This window comes from Phycodurus eques, chromosome 10, assembly GCF_024500275.1.
Source record: "Phycodurus eques isolate BA_2022a chromosome 10, UOR_Pequ_1.1, whole genome shotgun sequence".
NCBI lineage: Eukaryota > Metazoa > Chordata > Actinopteri > Syngnathiformes > Syngnathidae > Phycodurus > Phycodurus eques.
In genome coordinates, this window is record NC_084534.1 from 15366455 (window position 1) to 15381418 (window position 14964).

The 14964-nt window shown below is 42.5% G+C and overlaps 2 protein-coding genes across 2 annotated transcripts in view; one reads left to right on the forward strand and one right to left on the reverse strand.

Annotated features, from left to right (window-relative positions):
• Positions 1–14964, forward strand: part of LOC133408569 (low-density lipoprotein receptor-related protein 1-like) — a 127578-nt gene that overhangs the window by 91928 nt on the left and 20686 nt on the right. Inside the window, 20 exon segments of the mRNA XM_061687619.1 lie at positions 48–179; positions 278–412; positions 2087–2216; positions 2307–2433; positions 2543–2694; positions 2790–2914; positions 3713–4087; positions 8143–8332; positions 8426–8630; positions 8833–9025; positions 9583–9708; positions 10699–10827; positions 10923–11042; positions 11281–11394; positions 11503–11652; positions 11870–11992; positions 12077–12193; positions 13724–13852; positions 13949–14071; positions 14156–14296. Coding sequence (XP_061543603.1) covers positions 48–179; positions 278–412; positions 2087–2216; positions 2307–2433; positions 2543–2694; positions 2790–2914; positions 3713–4087; positions 8143–8332; positions 8426–8630; positions 8833–9025; positions 9583–9708; positions 10699–10827; positions 10923–11042; positions 11281–11394; positions 11503–11652; positions 11870–11992; positions 12077–12193; positions 13724–13852; positions 13949–14071; positions 14156–14296 — 3036 coding nt within the window.
• LOC133408571 (galanin receptor type 2) lies at positions 4711–6159 on the reverse strand. The gene has a single exon (XM_061687620.1). It carries the CDS (start codon positions 5704–5706, stop codon positions 4711–4713), a length of 996 nt encoding a protein of 331 aa, XP_061543604.1. The 5' UTR covers positions 5707–6159.

Sequence of the window (14964 nt, forward strand, 5' to 3'; positions counted from 1 at the left end):
GTGTTAATAGGATCTATCACTTGTTAAAGAGTGTGTATTTGCTGTAGGTGTTGGCTCTTTCCTCCTCTACTCTGTGCATGAGGGTATACGTGGTATTCCTTTGGATCCATTGGATAAGTCTGATGCCCTCGTGCCAGTGTCAGGCACGTCCCTGGCTGTGGGCATTGATTTCCATGCTGGTAATCCTATAACAAAGAACATTTACACTTTCATTAAAGTATTGATTTTGACTGAAATGCTGTACAATTTATGAATCCATGTTCCTTTTTTTCCTCAGACAATGACACAATCTACTGGGTGGACATGGGCCTGAGCACAATAAGCAGGGCCAAGCGAGACCAGACGTGGAGAGAAGACGTGGTCACTAATGGCATTGGTAGGGTGGAGGGGATTGCTGTTGACTGGATAGCAGGTGAGACTAATGACAAGCCCAAAGCAGATGCGAGATTTGTCAGAAAGGTTCCAGGACTGCGGTGTCACAAAATTTACATTTCAAACCCAAACTACCAACTGCGAATTTAATTCTTTAATGTGGGCCTGACGATCAACCAGCACATCTACAGCAGCATTTATTTTGTTCAGCTGGCAAGAAGAAGCAAGAGTTTTGGCAGGACAACTTGTAGCTGCTTCATCATGACGACCCATCTTCTCACAATGCCCTGAACATCTTACACCATGCTGGAGGAACTTTCTTACTCACCTCACCTGGCTCTGGGGGATTTATTTTTGTTTCCTCTTTCCCAAGTTGAAGCGGGTCAATAAGGAGAACCGTTTTGAAAACGGCTTCAAGATGGCCGTGATAACGGCGCTGCGGAGGATCCCAGAGGAGGCTGGGGAAAAGTGCGGTAGACCCCAGAGTGATTATTTCAAAGGAGAAAACTTGTAGTTCATAGTTTAGATTTGAAATGTATCTTTTGTGACACCAGCCGTGGAAGCTTTCTGACACAATTCATATTTTTAGAAAAAACGGCTACAGTTTAGGATCATGAAAGCTAAAAGAGGTACCATTTCAGCCAAAGAAACAAACAAGACCATCCTGATCAGAAAAGTTGTCAATCCAAACAATCCAAATTACAATTGTGTCCAAATGTTCAATCGGGATTAAATTTTAATAAACTGTTTTCTTACACAACTTCCAATTGCATACACAGATCAAACTAACAGAACTACTCACCCCCCCAAAAATCTAGGGAATTTACTATCAGTATCTATCAAAAACAGGCCAACGAACCTAAGCAGTGATTATTGGAAATCCTACAATGACTTCAAGATGTCCACCATCTATACTTATTCATCAATAGGCTGCCATATGCAGTTAAGTTCAGTTAGTTTTTATGACTTGCATATACCATCACAAAGGGTTAGAAATAAAGGTCTAAGGTTTGTCTTTACTTGTATCCCAAAGTAGAAATCTGTCTTGGGGCAAGGGTCAGCTGCTTACATGAATACAGACAATCATCTATAACCATCCCAAATAAACGCCATATACACATTACATTAATACAATTCACCTCAGCTTCCCCCTCAATTCATTGCTGGTCTTTGATTAACTTAATTGGCTGAGTAATGAAGTAGTTATTATGTAATATCATTACCTTTACTTTGTATCTTTAGCCAGATTTAAATAGTTCTTACCTTTTTAAACACATGCATAAGGTATCATTTCGATTATTTATTTATTCTATTTTTAGCTTCTTGTTCAAATATTACCACAGGGGTTTTCAGAGGTACTGTGGACATGACCTTTCCTGCTATTTTTATGAATCTAAAGATCTGGTAGGTCACCAAACAAGCTAATGATCCCATGTCCTCGTACAGATTCGATACTTGTGCTGTAAAAAAATATAAAAATGAATCACAATCATAGTCTGACTTACCCCAAATACCCTGAGGCTGTTTAAAAAGTATAATAATCACGGTATGATTGAAGTTTAGAGATTGTACAAAAGTATGGTATTTCGATGTTTTATGCAGAGTACCTAGATTTTCAGGGCTTAAAATTGTTTGTACAAGAGGGGTTGCTACGTGTCAATCCACATGCTGAGCAATTTGTGGAACCTTATTATTTCTCTTGGTTTCCTCACAGGAAACATCTACTGGACAGACCAAGGCTTTGACGTGATTGAGGTGGCCCGCCTCAATGGCTCCTTCCGCTATGTAGTTATCTCCCAGGGCTTGGACAAGCCTCGCGCCATCACTGTTCACCCCGAGAAAGGGTGAGAAGGCAGCCGTCTTCGGTCTGCGTTGTTTTTTCTCTCATGATTGTTTGCAAGATGAGCCATCTGTGTGTTTGTGTGTATGTGCAGCTACTTGTTCTGGACAGAGTGGGGGCAGTACCCTCGTATTGAACGCTCCAGACTGGATGGCACGCAAAGAGCTGTTCTAGTAAATGTCAGTATAAGCTGGCCCAATGGTATCTCCATTGACTATGAGGTACAGTAACAAACCACTCCTTCTTGCATATAACATTAATAATAGCGCTAACTCAGTTTTCCTCTGTTGTTTGAAAAACATCCCTTTCTTTTGCACTGTGTGCCGACAGGAGAGTTTCCTGTACTGGTGTGATGCCAGGACAGACAAAATAGAGCGCATCAATCTGGAGACTGGGGAGAACAGGGAAGTGGTACTGGCTAACAACAACATGGACATGTTTTCTGTGTCCGTGTTTGAGAGCTACATCTACTGGAGTGACCGGTGAGACAATCCTTACTTCCCTTGAGTTCTTGAGTTACGCTTTATTAAGAGTCTCAGTCGCTTTTGCTTATTGCCCTTTGCCTGTTGTCAAGCAGCACTCATGCCAATGGCTCCATAAAGAGAGGCAGTAAAGACAATGCCACAGACTCTGTGTCTCTGAGGACCGGGATCGGGGTGCAGCTCAAAGATATTAAGGTCTTCAACAGGGCCAGGCAGCAAGGTAAAGCTTCCTCTGTCATGGAACAGTTAAACATAGTTATGTACATGTGTGTCTCAATAAATTAGAATATCAAGGACAACTCCATTTTTTTAGTAGTTCGACTCAAAAAGTGAAAACTCACTATGATATATAGATTAACAACACAGACTATTTCATGAGTATATTCTTTCATGTTTTTATTACTGTAGCTCACAGCGAACAAAAACTTAAAAATCACCTTGTCAAGAAATTTTAATATTACATTGCAAACCTCCAAAAATTATTGAATATAGAAATAAGCCAGGAATTGTTCAGATATGTTCCCCCCCGCATGTGTTTAATCAATCTGTATAATATACGAGTTTCACATTTTTAATTTAACAGAGATAAATTAACTTCTATAATATTCACTGAGATGCAACTGTATACGTGTGTGTACTCACCGGTCACAACTTGAGGTTCACTGGTACGTGTTATACTACAAAATATGCCGAGGTCATCTTTCTTACCATTTTTAGTCACCGGAGATGGGCAACGTATTAGAATTGCCTCTCTATTTAATGTATGGTTAACTCTAATGCGGCATTATTATGCACATATTGTTCAATTTTTATCACTTAGACAGCGTTAAGGAAAACTAAGCATTATCTTTACAAAGGCGGAATTTATGATTACCTTATACTGAACCTCATTAGACCATTACAAATGATTGGTTAAAAATGATCATCTATGGAAGCAAGCAAGGTCGTTCTATTAAAAATGACATCAGAAGTAGATTCAAAAAGTATATTTATGACCATTTACTGTATATCTGTGCAGGAACAAATGTGTGCAAAGTCAAGAATGGCGGGTGCCAGCAGCTTTGTCTGTACAGCGGCAATGGAAAGCGCACGTGTGCCTGTGCACACGGCATGCTGGCTGAAGACGGACGCAGCTGCCGTGACTACGACGGCTACCTGCTCTACTCTGAACGCACCATACTAAAGAGTGTTCACCTGTCGGATGAAAACAACCTGAATGCGCCCATAAAACCATTTGAGGACCCTGAGCACATGAAGAACGTCATCGCGCTGACCTTTGATTACAGAGGAGGAGGCGGGAAGGGAGCCAACCGGGTCTTCTTCAGCGACATCCACTTTGGCAACATCCAGCAGATCAGTGATGATGGATCTGACCGCAAGACTGTAGTAGACAGTGAGTATTCCTGCTTATTATCTTTGTGTTGTTGAACACTCAATTTCTATCGAATTAAATTTCCTGCCATATCTACAACTTATTTCCTTTTCACAATTGATGTATGGACTGTAATTCTGTAGTCTTTCCTCAATTTTGTTTTAATTTTAACATATTTTCATCTGAAATTACCCCCGCTTTGTATCTGCACTTGAAGCTGCAATTTGAGGCACTTCCAATACAAGAGGTGCTTAAATTAATTCTGCCTTTACAATGCTAGTATTGCTCAGCTTTGAAACCTACTGACAGAGTAAATCAAATGTTAGCACTGTTATATTTGTAAATGTTGGATAGAATATATCCTTTTGGAAAAAGACTTGAACACAAAACAGAGACAAAAAACAGCCTATTTTACATAATCTCAAATAAAATGTGTTTAATAACTCATATGCATGATTGCATGACCAAATCAAGGTTGTCTATATTCCCATAAAGGAGCGACATTCTTCACAACTTGTTGTGTAATACTCTCGAGTACCCATTCCTTGCAAGGAGTCTTTCAAATGATGAATTGTAATTCGCAGTAATGTGGATCAGCCCAGTGTTTGTGCATCCAGGTTTTGCGCTGAGGTAATTACTGTCAATCAGGCAGCCCCGCCCCCACTGGCTGTCTGCCCTTCCCTCTTAAACAGCCTCAGCAGATCCTGTCTGAACTTTTGGGAGATGAGCACATAGAGGATGGGGTTTAACACTGTTGAAGCGATCGCCGTGAGTCGTGCAAACACGCTGAACGGACCGTAACGTGGTGAGGTGCCAGTGGCCCCTAAGCTTTTGTCAGATAGCAAGGCCAGCGTCAGGCCGTAGGAAGGCAGCCAGCACAGAGTAAACGCCACAACCAGTATTACTGACGTCTGGGTTACCTTGCTCTGGTAACGTTCCACTTGTGGAGTTTGAACAGCATTCCGGGTCCTCCACAGGAACAAGTAGATGTTCCCATATGCGATGGCAATTGTGACTAGGGGGAGCAAGAAAGCCACAAGGAAATGAATCAATCCATAAATGAGCTCATCTCTGTGGTACAGGAAAGCAAAGCAAGCAAGGCCATCTGGGTTATTTGGAGGGCTTCCCACAAAACGAAACACCAGCTGAGGTGTCGCCAGGCAGCAGGCCGGGACCCAAAGAAGCGCAGCCGTGATGGCTACCTGGCGTGGAGAGAGGCAGCGGAAAGTTCTGGCGGGGTGCACTACCGTCATGTAGCGCGACACCGCCAGGGTGGACAGCGTGAAGGCGCTGGCCGAGGTGCAGGCCGATCCCAAAAAGCCAGCCAGACGACACAGGGAGTCCCCGAAAGGCCAATGCTGCATGGCGATGGCGGTCGTGTGGAAAGGAAGCGTGGAGAGAAGAAGAAGATCTGCAAAGCTCAGGGCCAGCAGGAGGACGTCCGTACCTGTTCCTGACTGACCCATCCGCCTCCTGCTCCTCCTACACAGGATCACCATGACCATGGTGTGTCCCCCTACGCCCAATACCAGGATCAGAACATCAAATATCGGGACAAGGACCTGTTGCACATTCCACAGCCCATTGTCACTGCTGTTCCCTAGCAGATCCTCGACACCTGCAGAATTCCAAAGCAGCATTTTTATGTCTTCAGTTTAGTCTTGGAGTCGTGCTGCCACTGCAATCGTGCTCAAGGTGCTCATAAAACTGCAGATAAGGCAAGTGGAAATGATTGCTCACATTGTGGGTGAAGTGGGAGTTTAAACAGGGGAAAAAAAATGAATTTCCCACCATTTCTTAAATCATCATTGATGGAACACACCACAAGGAGCCTGATGTTGTTGTTAAAATGAGTACACACATCCATGAGAAGTAAATTCAGGCTTGTCATTTCAGACTGAACAAAACCAATCCTCCAGGAATCCTGGTAAAAGCATCCAAGTTTCTACAGATTGCAGGCTGTTTTGTTTCTCATCACCTCTAAGCCACGCCACGTGACATCTCAGCCAGGCTGGTCCTCAGCAAACCGTAATCAGCCTTGGTTGTACCTCCAAGTAGGACTCCTCTTGAGAAATAGGGTTGTGACGGAGGAGGAAAAGAATAGCTTTACAGCAAGGCGGGATGAAGGCGCGTCATCGGCAGGTGAACTCTGGACTGAATATCACAGAGCAGGACGGAGATTGGCTGGCCCGCTCGCTGTGGGTGGTCCCTCTGAAGCCTAACATAGCTTTTCCCAGGGTCTCTTGTTTCTCCCAGGATATGTTGTTTCTGGTCAATTCCCCAAAGGAAGGAAGTGTTTAAGGTTTTTGCACACATATGGAGGGAAATTGAACATAAGCTTATATGAAGTGAGCAAATAGCTATAACCGAATCTCATCAATGCATAAATTTGATGAAGTCTGACTGACAAACAATGAAATGAGACATTTCGTGTTACACTAATATACAGTGATTACATTACACTTTTGCAGTGATTACATTACACTTTTGCAATATAATGAGAGGTGGTAAAAGTTGTTAATGTTCTAGTTTGGAGTGAAATTGCACTGCATCAAAGGTAGATTTTTTTTTTTTATCCTGCTCTTTTATTTTTTTCTCATTAGTTTCTGCAAGTGTGTCTAATAAGTGTCTGGTTGTATACGTCAAATATATAGAAAAACAGATGAACAAATATATGTATTGTTTGCTATCAGAAATCTGGGTAATTATTGACTGCTGATAACAAGCACTGACCTGCTATCCCATTTGCGTTAAATAACAGTGTCAGTGTAGACAGCATAGTTCATAACCATGTTGTCAACATTACCTAAAAATGTGACAAGCTTTTGTGTAGGTCAGTGTGGGGAAGCAATAATTTCAGTGAAAATAGCAGACCAATTGATCTGCTCAGAGTGGGTGGAAAAGCCTTACCTTGCTTTGCTCTCTTGTGGCTAGACAAATGTTGATTCATGTCCATGCCGTTGCACCGCAGATATTGAGCTTTGGTGTGAAGTGTCTCACCTAGTGGTGAACCTTGCTGTCTGGCCAGAGCTGTTAAAAGAGTCCAACTCAGCTCCAGGAAAGGCAGCTTTAATTAATATACCTTCACTGTTTGGGTCAATTGGCAACATTATGTCTATTAGCTGTTGTGGTTAATAAGACCCTCTGGTGTTTGCAAGTTCACAAACAGGACATTGTGTTCCTCCATCTTGGCCAGTTCTTGCATCGCCTCTGGCTTCTGTTCAGGCATGAAGCACACTGTTTTTAAACACGCTTCCAGGCTGCCGGGCGAAAAAGTTGACTTTTGCTTCTCCTCCTTGACTCTTGATGAGGTATTGCAAAGAAAACAATAATACGACACTCTGTAACAGTTGTTGTGACCTTTTTAGTGAAGCAGTTGTTGCGGAAAAGCCTTGAGTCATACAGTGTTCGTGAAGCCTGCTCCGACTCTTCCACTCTTTTGCCTTTTAATTCAGTACTGTAGCTGACATGCTTCCTTTCGGCTTCATCTTGTCTCTCATTTGCAGTTGTGTTTGTGTGGTTTGACAACATCCATGAAATGCTCTCTGATGGAAACTGAACAGACAATTAATAGTCGAAATAATTCCGAACTTAGAGACAGACAGACCAGCGATAAGAAGCAGAAATGCTCATTTTCTTGTCGATGTCCACTTGTTTTGAGGCACCCCCCACCTTTTACCTTATGTGCCACTTTCTTACCCTATGTGCCCCTATGTGTGTGGCAAAAAGTGCCATCTGAGCGGCCAAAAGTGCCCCCCAAAAATATTGTGACACTTTTTATTTTTAGTGGGGAGGGGGTCAATTTTTTGGGGAAAGTTTTCACTATTTGCTGCAGGGATCACATTGCCGGAACACTCTACTAAAAAACAAAGGTGTAGGATACAAGTATTGATCTTATAAATGAATTACTCTTCTGTATTAAATATAAGATGCATAACCTATTATTAAAACTTTTCATCACAATGCCATCTGCTGCATCAGGTGGGCTCTTGCCTGTAGTGCAAACCACTTGCAGTAGTTATTTGCCCTTTTACTCAACTCAACTTGCTCACTCCATGTGTGCCATGTTTTTGTAGATGTGGGCTCAGTAGAAGGTCTGGCATACCACAGGGGCTGGGACATATTGTATTGGACCAGCTACACCACCTCGACCATCACCCGTCACACTGTGGATCAGACCCGCTGGGATGCTGTTGACCGACACACCGTGGTCACTATGTCAGGAGATGACCACCCCAGAGCCTTCGTCCTTGACGAGTGCCAAAGGTTCCCATATTATACATTTGTGTGAAAAAATGCCCCTCCTTTTGTTGTTTTACCCCTTGCGCATTGTTAATTTCCCAATTTTTTCCCACACAGCCTGATGTTCTGGACCAACTGGAATGAGCAGTCTCCCAGCATCATGCGTGCCACACTCACTGGTTCCAATGTGATCGTGATCATTGGTACTGACATCCGAACCCCCAACGGCCTGGCCATTGACCACCGAGCTGAAAAGCTTTACTTCTCTGACGCCACCCTGGACAAGATAGAGCGCTGCGAGTACGACGGCAGCCGGCGTTATGTAAGCGACATTCACACATTGCTCAGCATGCTGGGAAACAATGGCAATTTTTATAGTGAGCGACATTCACACATTGCTCAGCATGCTGGGAAACAATGGCAATTTTTATATTGCAGAGTGATTGTGGGTTTGTTTGTCGTCCCCAAGATTGGAATTTCCTGACTGCATCAACCCATGAGTATGGTTGTGCTTCCCCGTGCAGGTTGTACTGAAAAATGAACCAGTGCACCCGTTCGGTTTAGCAGTCTACGGAGACTACATCTTCTGGACGGACTGGGTGAGGAGGGCTGTGCTTCGGGCTGACAAATACACAGGGGGAGACATGAAGGTTCTACGTGCTGATATACCTCAGCAGCCAATGGGAATCACCGCCGTGGCCAACGACACTAACAGTTGTGAGTTATTTTCCTCTGTGTTTTTGTCGCTGCTACATACTCTCTTTTGTGACAATGACTGAAAGTTTTTTTCAAAGGCTGCCAGTCTGTCTCAGTGAACCGAATCCATTCTCCCTTTAGCGGAATGTAGCCAAAGAATACTGATGGTTGTAAAAGTAGGCCCCTCGTGCAGTGGTTCACATAACTGACTTTTACACTGGTGGGATCAGATCAGATCCCAGTCCCCATCACAATCACACTGTGATTGACCGTCGATCAGTCCAGGGTGTAGGTAGTACTTTTACCCAGTCTTCTGCGATTGGCTCCAGCTCCTACTGCAGCCCTTAAACACACAGTTACACGGGCTTGTACATATTTGCCACTTTCAAGGTTGGTAAAATTATTTAAAAAAAAAAAAAAAAAACCTTTAATGTGTTAAAAGTGGTACAGACACTATTCTGATCTGAACGGGTTAGTGTAAAAATACAGTTGAAAATGATTTGCTGGCCTAAGCAGGTGTGTTGAAATGTGCAGATTTGTGATGGTTAACCTTCCTAACATGCTTGCCCTCTGCACAGGTGAGTTCTCTCTGTGCCGTGTTAACAATGGAGGTTGTCAGGACCTGTGTCTGCTGACTTCGGAAGGAAGGGTCAACTGCAGTTGTCGTGGTGACAGGAAGCTTTTGGAGGACAACACTTGCATAGGTAATACATTAAAGCAAAGCTTGAATTCAAAGGTATTATAGATAGACATTTGGACTAAAAAGAATTGGGACACCTGATTTAGCCTTGTGAAAACCTAGAATGGGCTACATTTCCTCTAGCTCAACACATAAATAATGAATTTATTTTTCAAAAAGTATGTCCAACACTTTTGGTTAAATCTTAAAACTGCGCAGGTCTTTTTTTGCCAAATGTAATTCCAGGTAAAGCTTGTGAGTCTGATAATAGATTTACTAGTTACAAAAATAGAATCATTTTTAATTTAGGAGTTCAATGTGTCTTAATAAAATGTCTCTAGCATTCTTCCATCAAAGGACACAAAAATAAAGCAGACTTAACATCCGATTGTCGCACTCTGTTTTGAGAGGGTTATCCTGTCTTCCACAACTGACTAGCTTCGACTTTCGGTAGATGGAGTTTAGGCAACTTTTCCAATCCCTCTTGCAAATATCTTTCAAAAAAAGAGACAAGTAACAAATCTAGCAACTTTTTGTTGTGTTGTTGAAGACTTCTGGAAACTTGCAGACTCACTCCAGAATGGGAGACGTTCACTCCTCCACGACCAGACTGCAAAACCCCTACTGGCTAATTTAACCATATCCCTCCATAAAGCACATAAATATTTAATCATAATTTCACTTATGGAGGCAGCACTTCATCACCAAGCCCCCGAATTACACTTTGTCAGTTAGTGTAGCGGATCTGTGCATTTGGTGCATGCAGCGGACACATCACCAAACTCAAATTTGGTGAAATTCAGAAAGGCTTGCTTGCAGACACATTTTCATACATAAGTGGCAGTACTTACTTGGTTGTTTAACTTCACACTTGATGAGTGGGCAGGCAGTCCAGAGACCCAATTATTTGTACACAAAATGTTGAAAAAGTAACATTTCCTTTATATGTCCCCTGCTTTGTATGTATTTGAATAAAGGTGAAAAATGGAATCCCATTTTTTTCTCCCCACTCCAGCTCTGAACACCACATGCAATCCCATTGATGAGTTTGAGTGTGGAAATGGAGACTGTGTGAACTATACGCTGACTTGTGACGGCATGGCTCACTGCAAGGACAAATCTGATGAGAAGCAGTCTTACTGTGGTGAGAAGAAACTCTTACTCTGTTTTAATGAGGCGCTAAGCCCAATATATTAGTTTTATTTTCCATGCTATATGATCTGCTGACTTGTGTTCCAGCTAACCGAGCATGCAAGAAGGGCTTCAAGCGTTGTGTAAATGGCCGCTGTGTGGGCCATCACTCGTGGTGTAATGGACAGGATGACTGTGGGGACAATTCTGATGAGCTTTTCTGTAACAGTAAGGCAATTCAGTTCCATTTATGCTACATGTCAATTGATCGCACAAAGGTATTTTTCTTACGGAGGGATTTAAATCTCCTATCAATTGTATTACTGCAATACTACTACTATCGCTAATGATAAATGCAGTAGTGTATGCAATCAGGTGCATTAATCAGTCACTCTTGTATTGTTTTAAAAATGAAAACATGTTGTTGATGTGCACAAACTGATCTTACGTGATTGTGCTTGTCCAGCCACACTGTGCTCACTTGAGCAATTCCAGTGCAGAGATGGAAGCTGCATCACAAACTCCAGCAAGTGTGACCAAAAAGTGGACTGTGAGGATGCCAGTGATGAGATGAACTGCAGTAAGTAAGCATTAAAAAGGCTGATGCCCAAAAATATAGGTGGATAAAGGACGGCAGAGGCTCCCAAATGCTGTAAAGTAGTTTGTGCCTCTCTCTCTTCTTTTTAAGCTGCCACTGACTGTTCCAGTTATTTCCGCCTGGGAGTGAAGGGAGTGACATTTCAAAAGTGCGAGTTCACCACCCTCTGCTATGACCCCACATGGCAATGTGACGGAGCTAACGACTGTGGAGACTTCTCTGATGAGAGAAATTGCCCAGGTGCTGCAGTACACATTGATTTTCAAAAAATGGGAAGGCGCTGATCTAAGAGAGGTCGATTTTTACATGGGAATAAGAGCATGATGTCGAATGTCAGAATATTCCAAATGGGAAATGAGAAAGATTTGCCTTGAAAAACACAGCAATGCAAATTACTTTTCTCCTGTCTTTTATAAAAAGAGCCTATAATTCAATTGATATGTCTGTGCACTTCCAGGGAGTGGAAAAACCAAGTGTCCAACGCCTTTCTTTGCCTGTCCCAGTGGAAGGTGCATCCCCATGAGCTGGACTTGCGACAAAGAGGACGACTGTGAGAACGGTGCAGACGAGGCTCATTGCGGTAAGTCGGCATACTCAAAACCGAAAGTGCAGAATGACATCACGCTGTTACATGTGTGGCATACGCTGCCTATGGACATTTCAGATAAATTCTGCTCAGCCTCCCAGTTTGAATGCGGGAACCACCGCTGCATTCCTAACTCGTGGGCGTGTGATGGAGCGGACGACTGTGGAGACAGCAGTGATGAGGACAGTAAATGCAGTGAGTGAAAATTCAATTCAATGTTATTTTTTTAGCGCCAACTGAAATAATCTCAAGGCACACATGTGAAGCAGGTCAAGAACCACCCTCCTCACACATTGAGACCAACTGAACCCCGCATGAGCAGGCACTAGTATAGGGAGACAAGGAAAAACTTCCTTTGAGGAAGAAAACCCGAACAGACTCATGCAACTGTCGAAGCAGCCGTCTGCCTCAACCAGTTGGGTTGAAATTTAGAGAGAGACAGCGAGAGAGTTTGAGAGAAAGAAATAGCAGAGGCATTGCAGCCTTGATAAAGAAGCAGTATGTACTGTATCCATTGTTTGACCAATCATTCTGTTATGGTGGAAAAGGACAATTAGTACTTTACCTCAACTCAATTTTATTGAAACAACACTAAAAAAACAACATGCTGCACATAACAAAATGATGTAAATCAATACAATCAAACAAATCATTAATAAAAGTAATAATAATAAATAAATAAAATATTCCTTTTTAATAAAAGTACAAAAATATAATCTTTAAAAACCTAAAACCCATGGCTGAAATGGAGGCAGTCCTGCAACGCCTCCTCTGTCTCTAAACCAAACTGTCATGATCCTTATGTTGGTTGCCTGCTGCTATGTTGGTTGCTTGCTGTTCCACCAGCCGCCTGTTGGAGGTGTCAAGGTGTATGAAGTAGTGGTCAGATTACCCAGAGGAGGGATAGAATAACAGCCGTGTACTCCCTTAACGACGGCATACTGGAAGCCAGGAGTGTTTTTATTCCCTCTCATTGTACAGTTCCCATCCCGTGAAAAGTTGTTCACAGATGAGAGAGAGGAACATGATTGAAATATCCACTGACTAGTATGCGGGCTCCAGGATGCTGAAATATAATAATAATCCCGTGATCACAACGTACATGACGTCACTTGCGTTGACTGCAGCTGAAGGGTGAATGTAAACAAATAACTGCAGTTTTGTAACTGCTGGTAGTTCATCTGTACGGCTGTATGATCAATGGAAGACAACGATTAAAATCTCCTAGCGCTCCCATTTATTCTCACTTTACTTTCCTTCATTTTACCGCCGGGTCACATCCCTTTCCATATCTCCACTGGGATGCATTCTCCGCTGAGGGGACACCAACCGGCTCCATGTTAGAGGCGAAAAAGGCAGTAGCTCCTTGCGGTTTTAGATGACGTATTGTAAAAAAGAAGGGTAAAAAAAAGTCTGATACTCTCCAACAATAAATATTGGACCCAAAAAAAAGGTAATGGGGGGGAGGGGGGGGGGAATACAATAAAGAAGAAGAAAACTAAATAAATAAAAGAGAACGGGAGGCAGCACTACTGAAACAAATTAAAACTACTACAGTGAAACCCTACATTTGCACGGTTAGGCATTCATGAATTTGCCTGTTCACATATTTTTGGGGTGATCCTAAAGTATTAATCAGAGTATTAATCTACATATCAGAAGTTTGTCATTGAGTGCCTGATGAAGAGTTAAGTGGTTACTGGTTATTGCCTCTTTCATTGACAGAAACCAAAACATGCAGTCCTGAAGCGTTCCAGTGTCCCGGCTCCCACATGTGTATCCCTCAGCGTTGGAAGTGTGACGAGGAAAACGACTGTCCCGATGGGGCTGACGAGAGCGTCAAAGCTGGCTGTGGTGAGTTCAGAGTTGACTGGGCTTAGATACGTTCACAGAGACAAGGCAACATGTCACATTTCATTCACTGACCAAGTATATTTATTTGTGTCCCAGTCTTTAACAATACATGCAGCAACAATGAGTTCATGTGCCAAAATCGACAGTGTATTCCCAAGCACTTTGTGTGTGACCATGACAATGACTGCAGCGACGGCTCGGATGAGTCGCAGGAATGTGGTAAGTGGACCCTTTTTTTTTTTTTTTTTTTTTACAAATGAGTAGGTGATTTTCAAAGCTCAATTCTTTCACCGCATGCTACAGAATACCCAACCTGCAGACCCAATGAGTTCCGCTGTGCCAATGGACGCTGCCTGATTCAGAGCTCATGGGAGTGCGATGGCGACTTTGATTGTCATGATCACTCAGACGAAGCCCCTAAGAATCCACGCTGCACGAGCCCAGGTTATATTCACTGTATTTACACAGATAAAGTGTGGTTATTGTTCAGACACAAAAGACCCAGACACTATAACCTGCACAATAAAATCTTAAACAAGGGTGGATTTTACAATGATAAAGATGATGATGATAATGAGTCGAGAGTCAAGTATTCACACTAAAAACAAATTCAAAAACCCTAAATAATTTTTTTAGTAGAATTATGCCGTCAATTCACCATAAGCGTCCAAATAGATTGCTTCGTGTCTTCCCTATCCTGCGCACAACCCCATGGGGCATATGTGCATGCTATCATAGGACTGCTATGATATGATTAGATTTTGTTCACTTGGTTTAATTACTTTGGTTATGTTCCTCAGTTAATTTCTACTAATTGACATAATTTCACAACATTCAAATGGAATGTCCATGGGTTTATCACTATGCTTACTATTGTGTTGTTGAACTGCACTGTATTATCCTGTCAAGTGTTAATAATCTTGTATAGGGGAAACTATAGGAGCCCATCTTTGTGTACTGTAGTACAGTTCTACACCACTGCAAGCTAACCATTCATCCATTCATTCATCCTTTTTAAATACTGCTGGTTCTCTGAACCTCTCGACTGCAGGAGAGACATGCTAACCACGACCCACCAACAATAAACATACATGTATTGTTATTTCTGTACC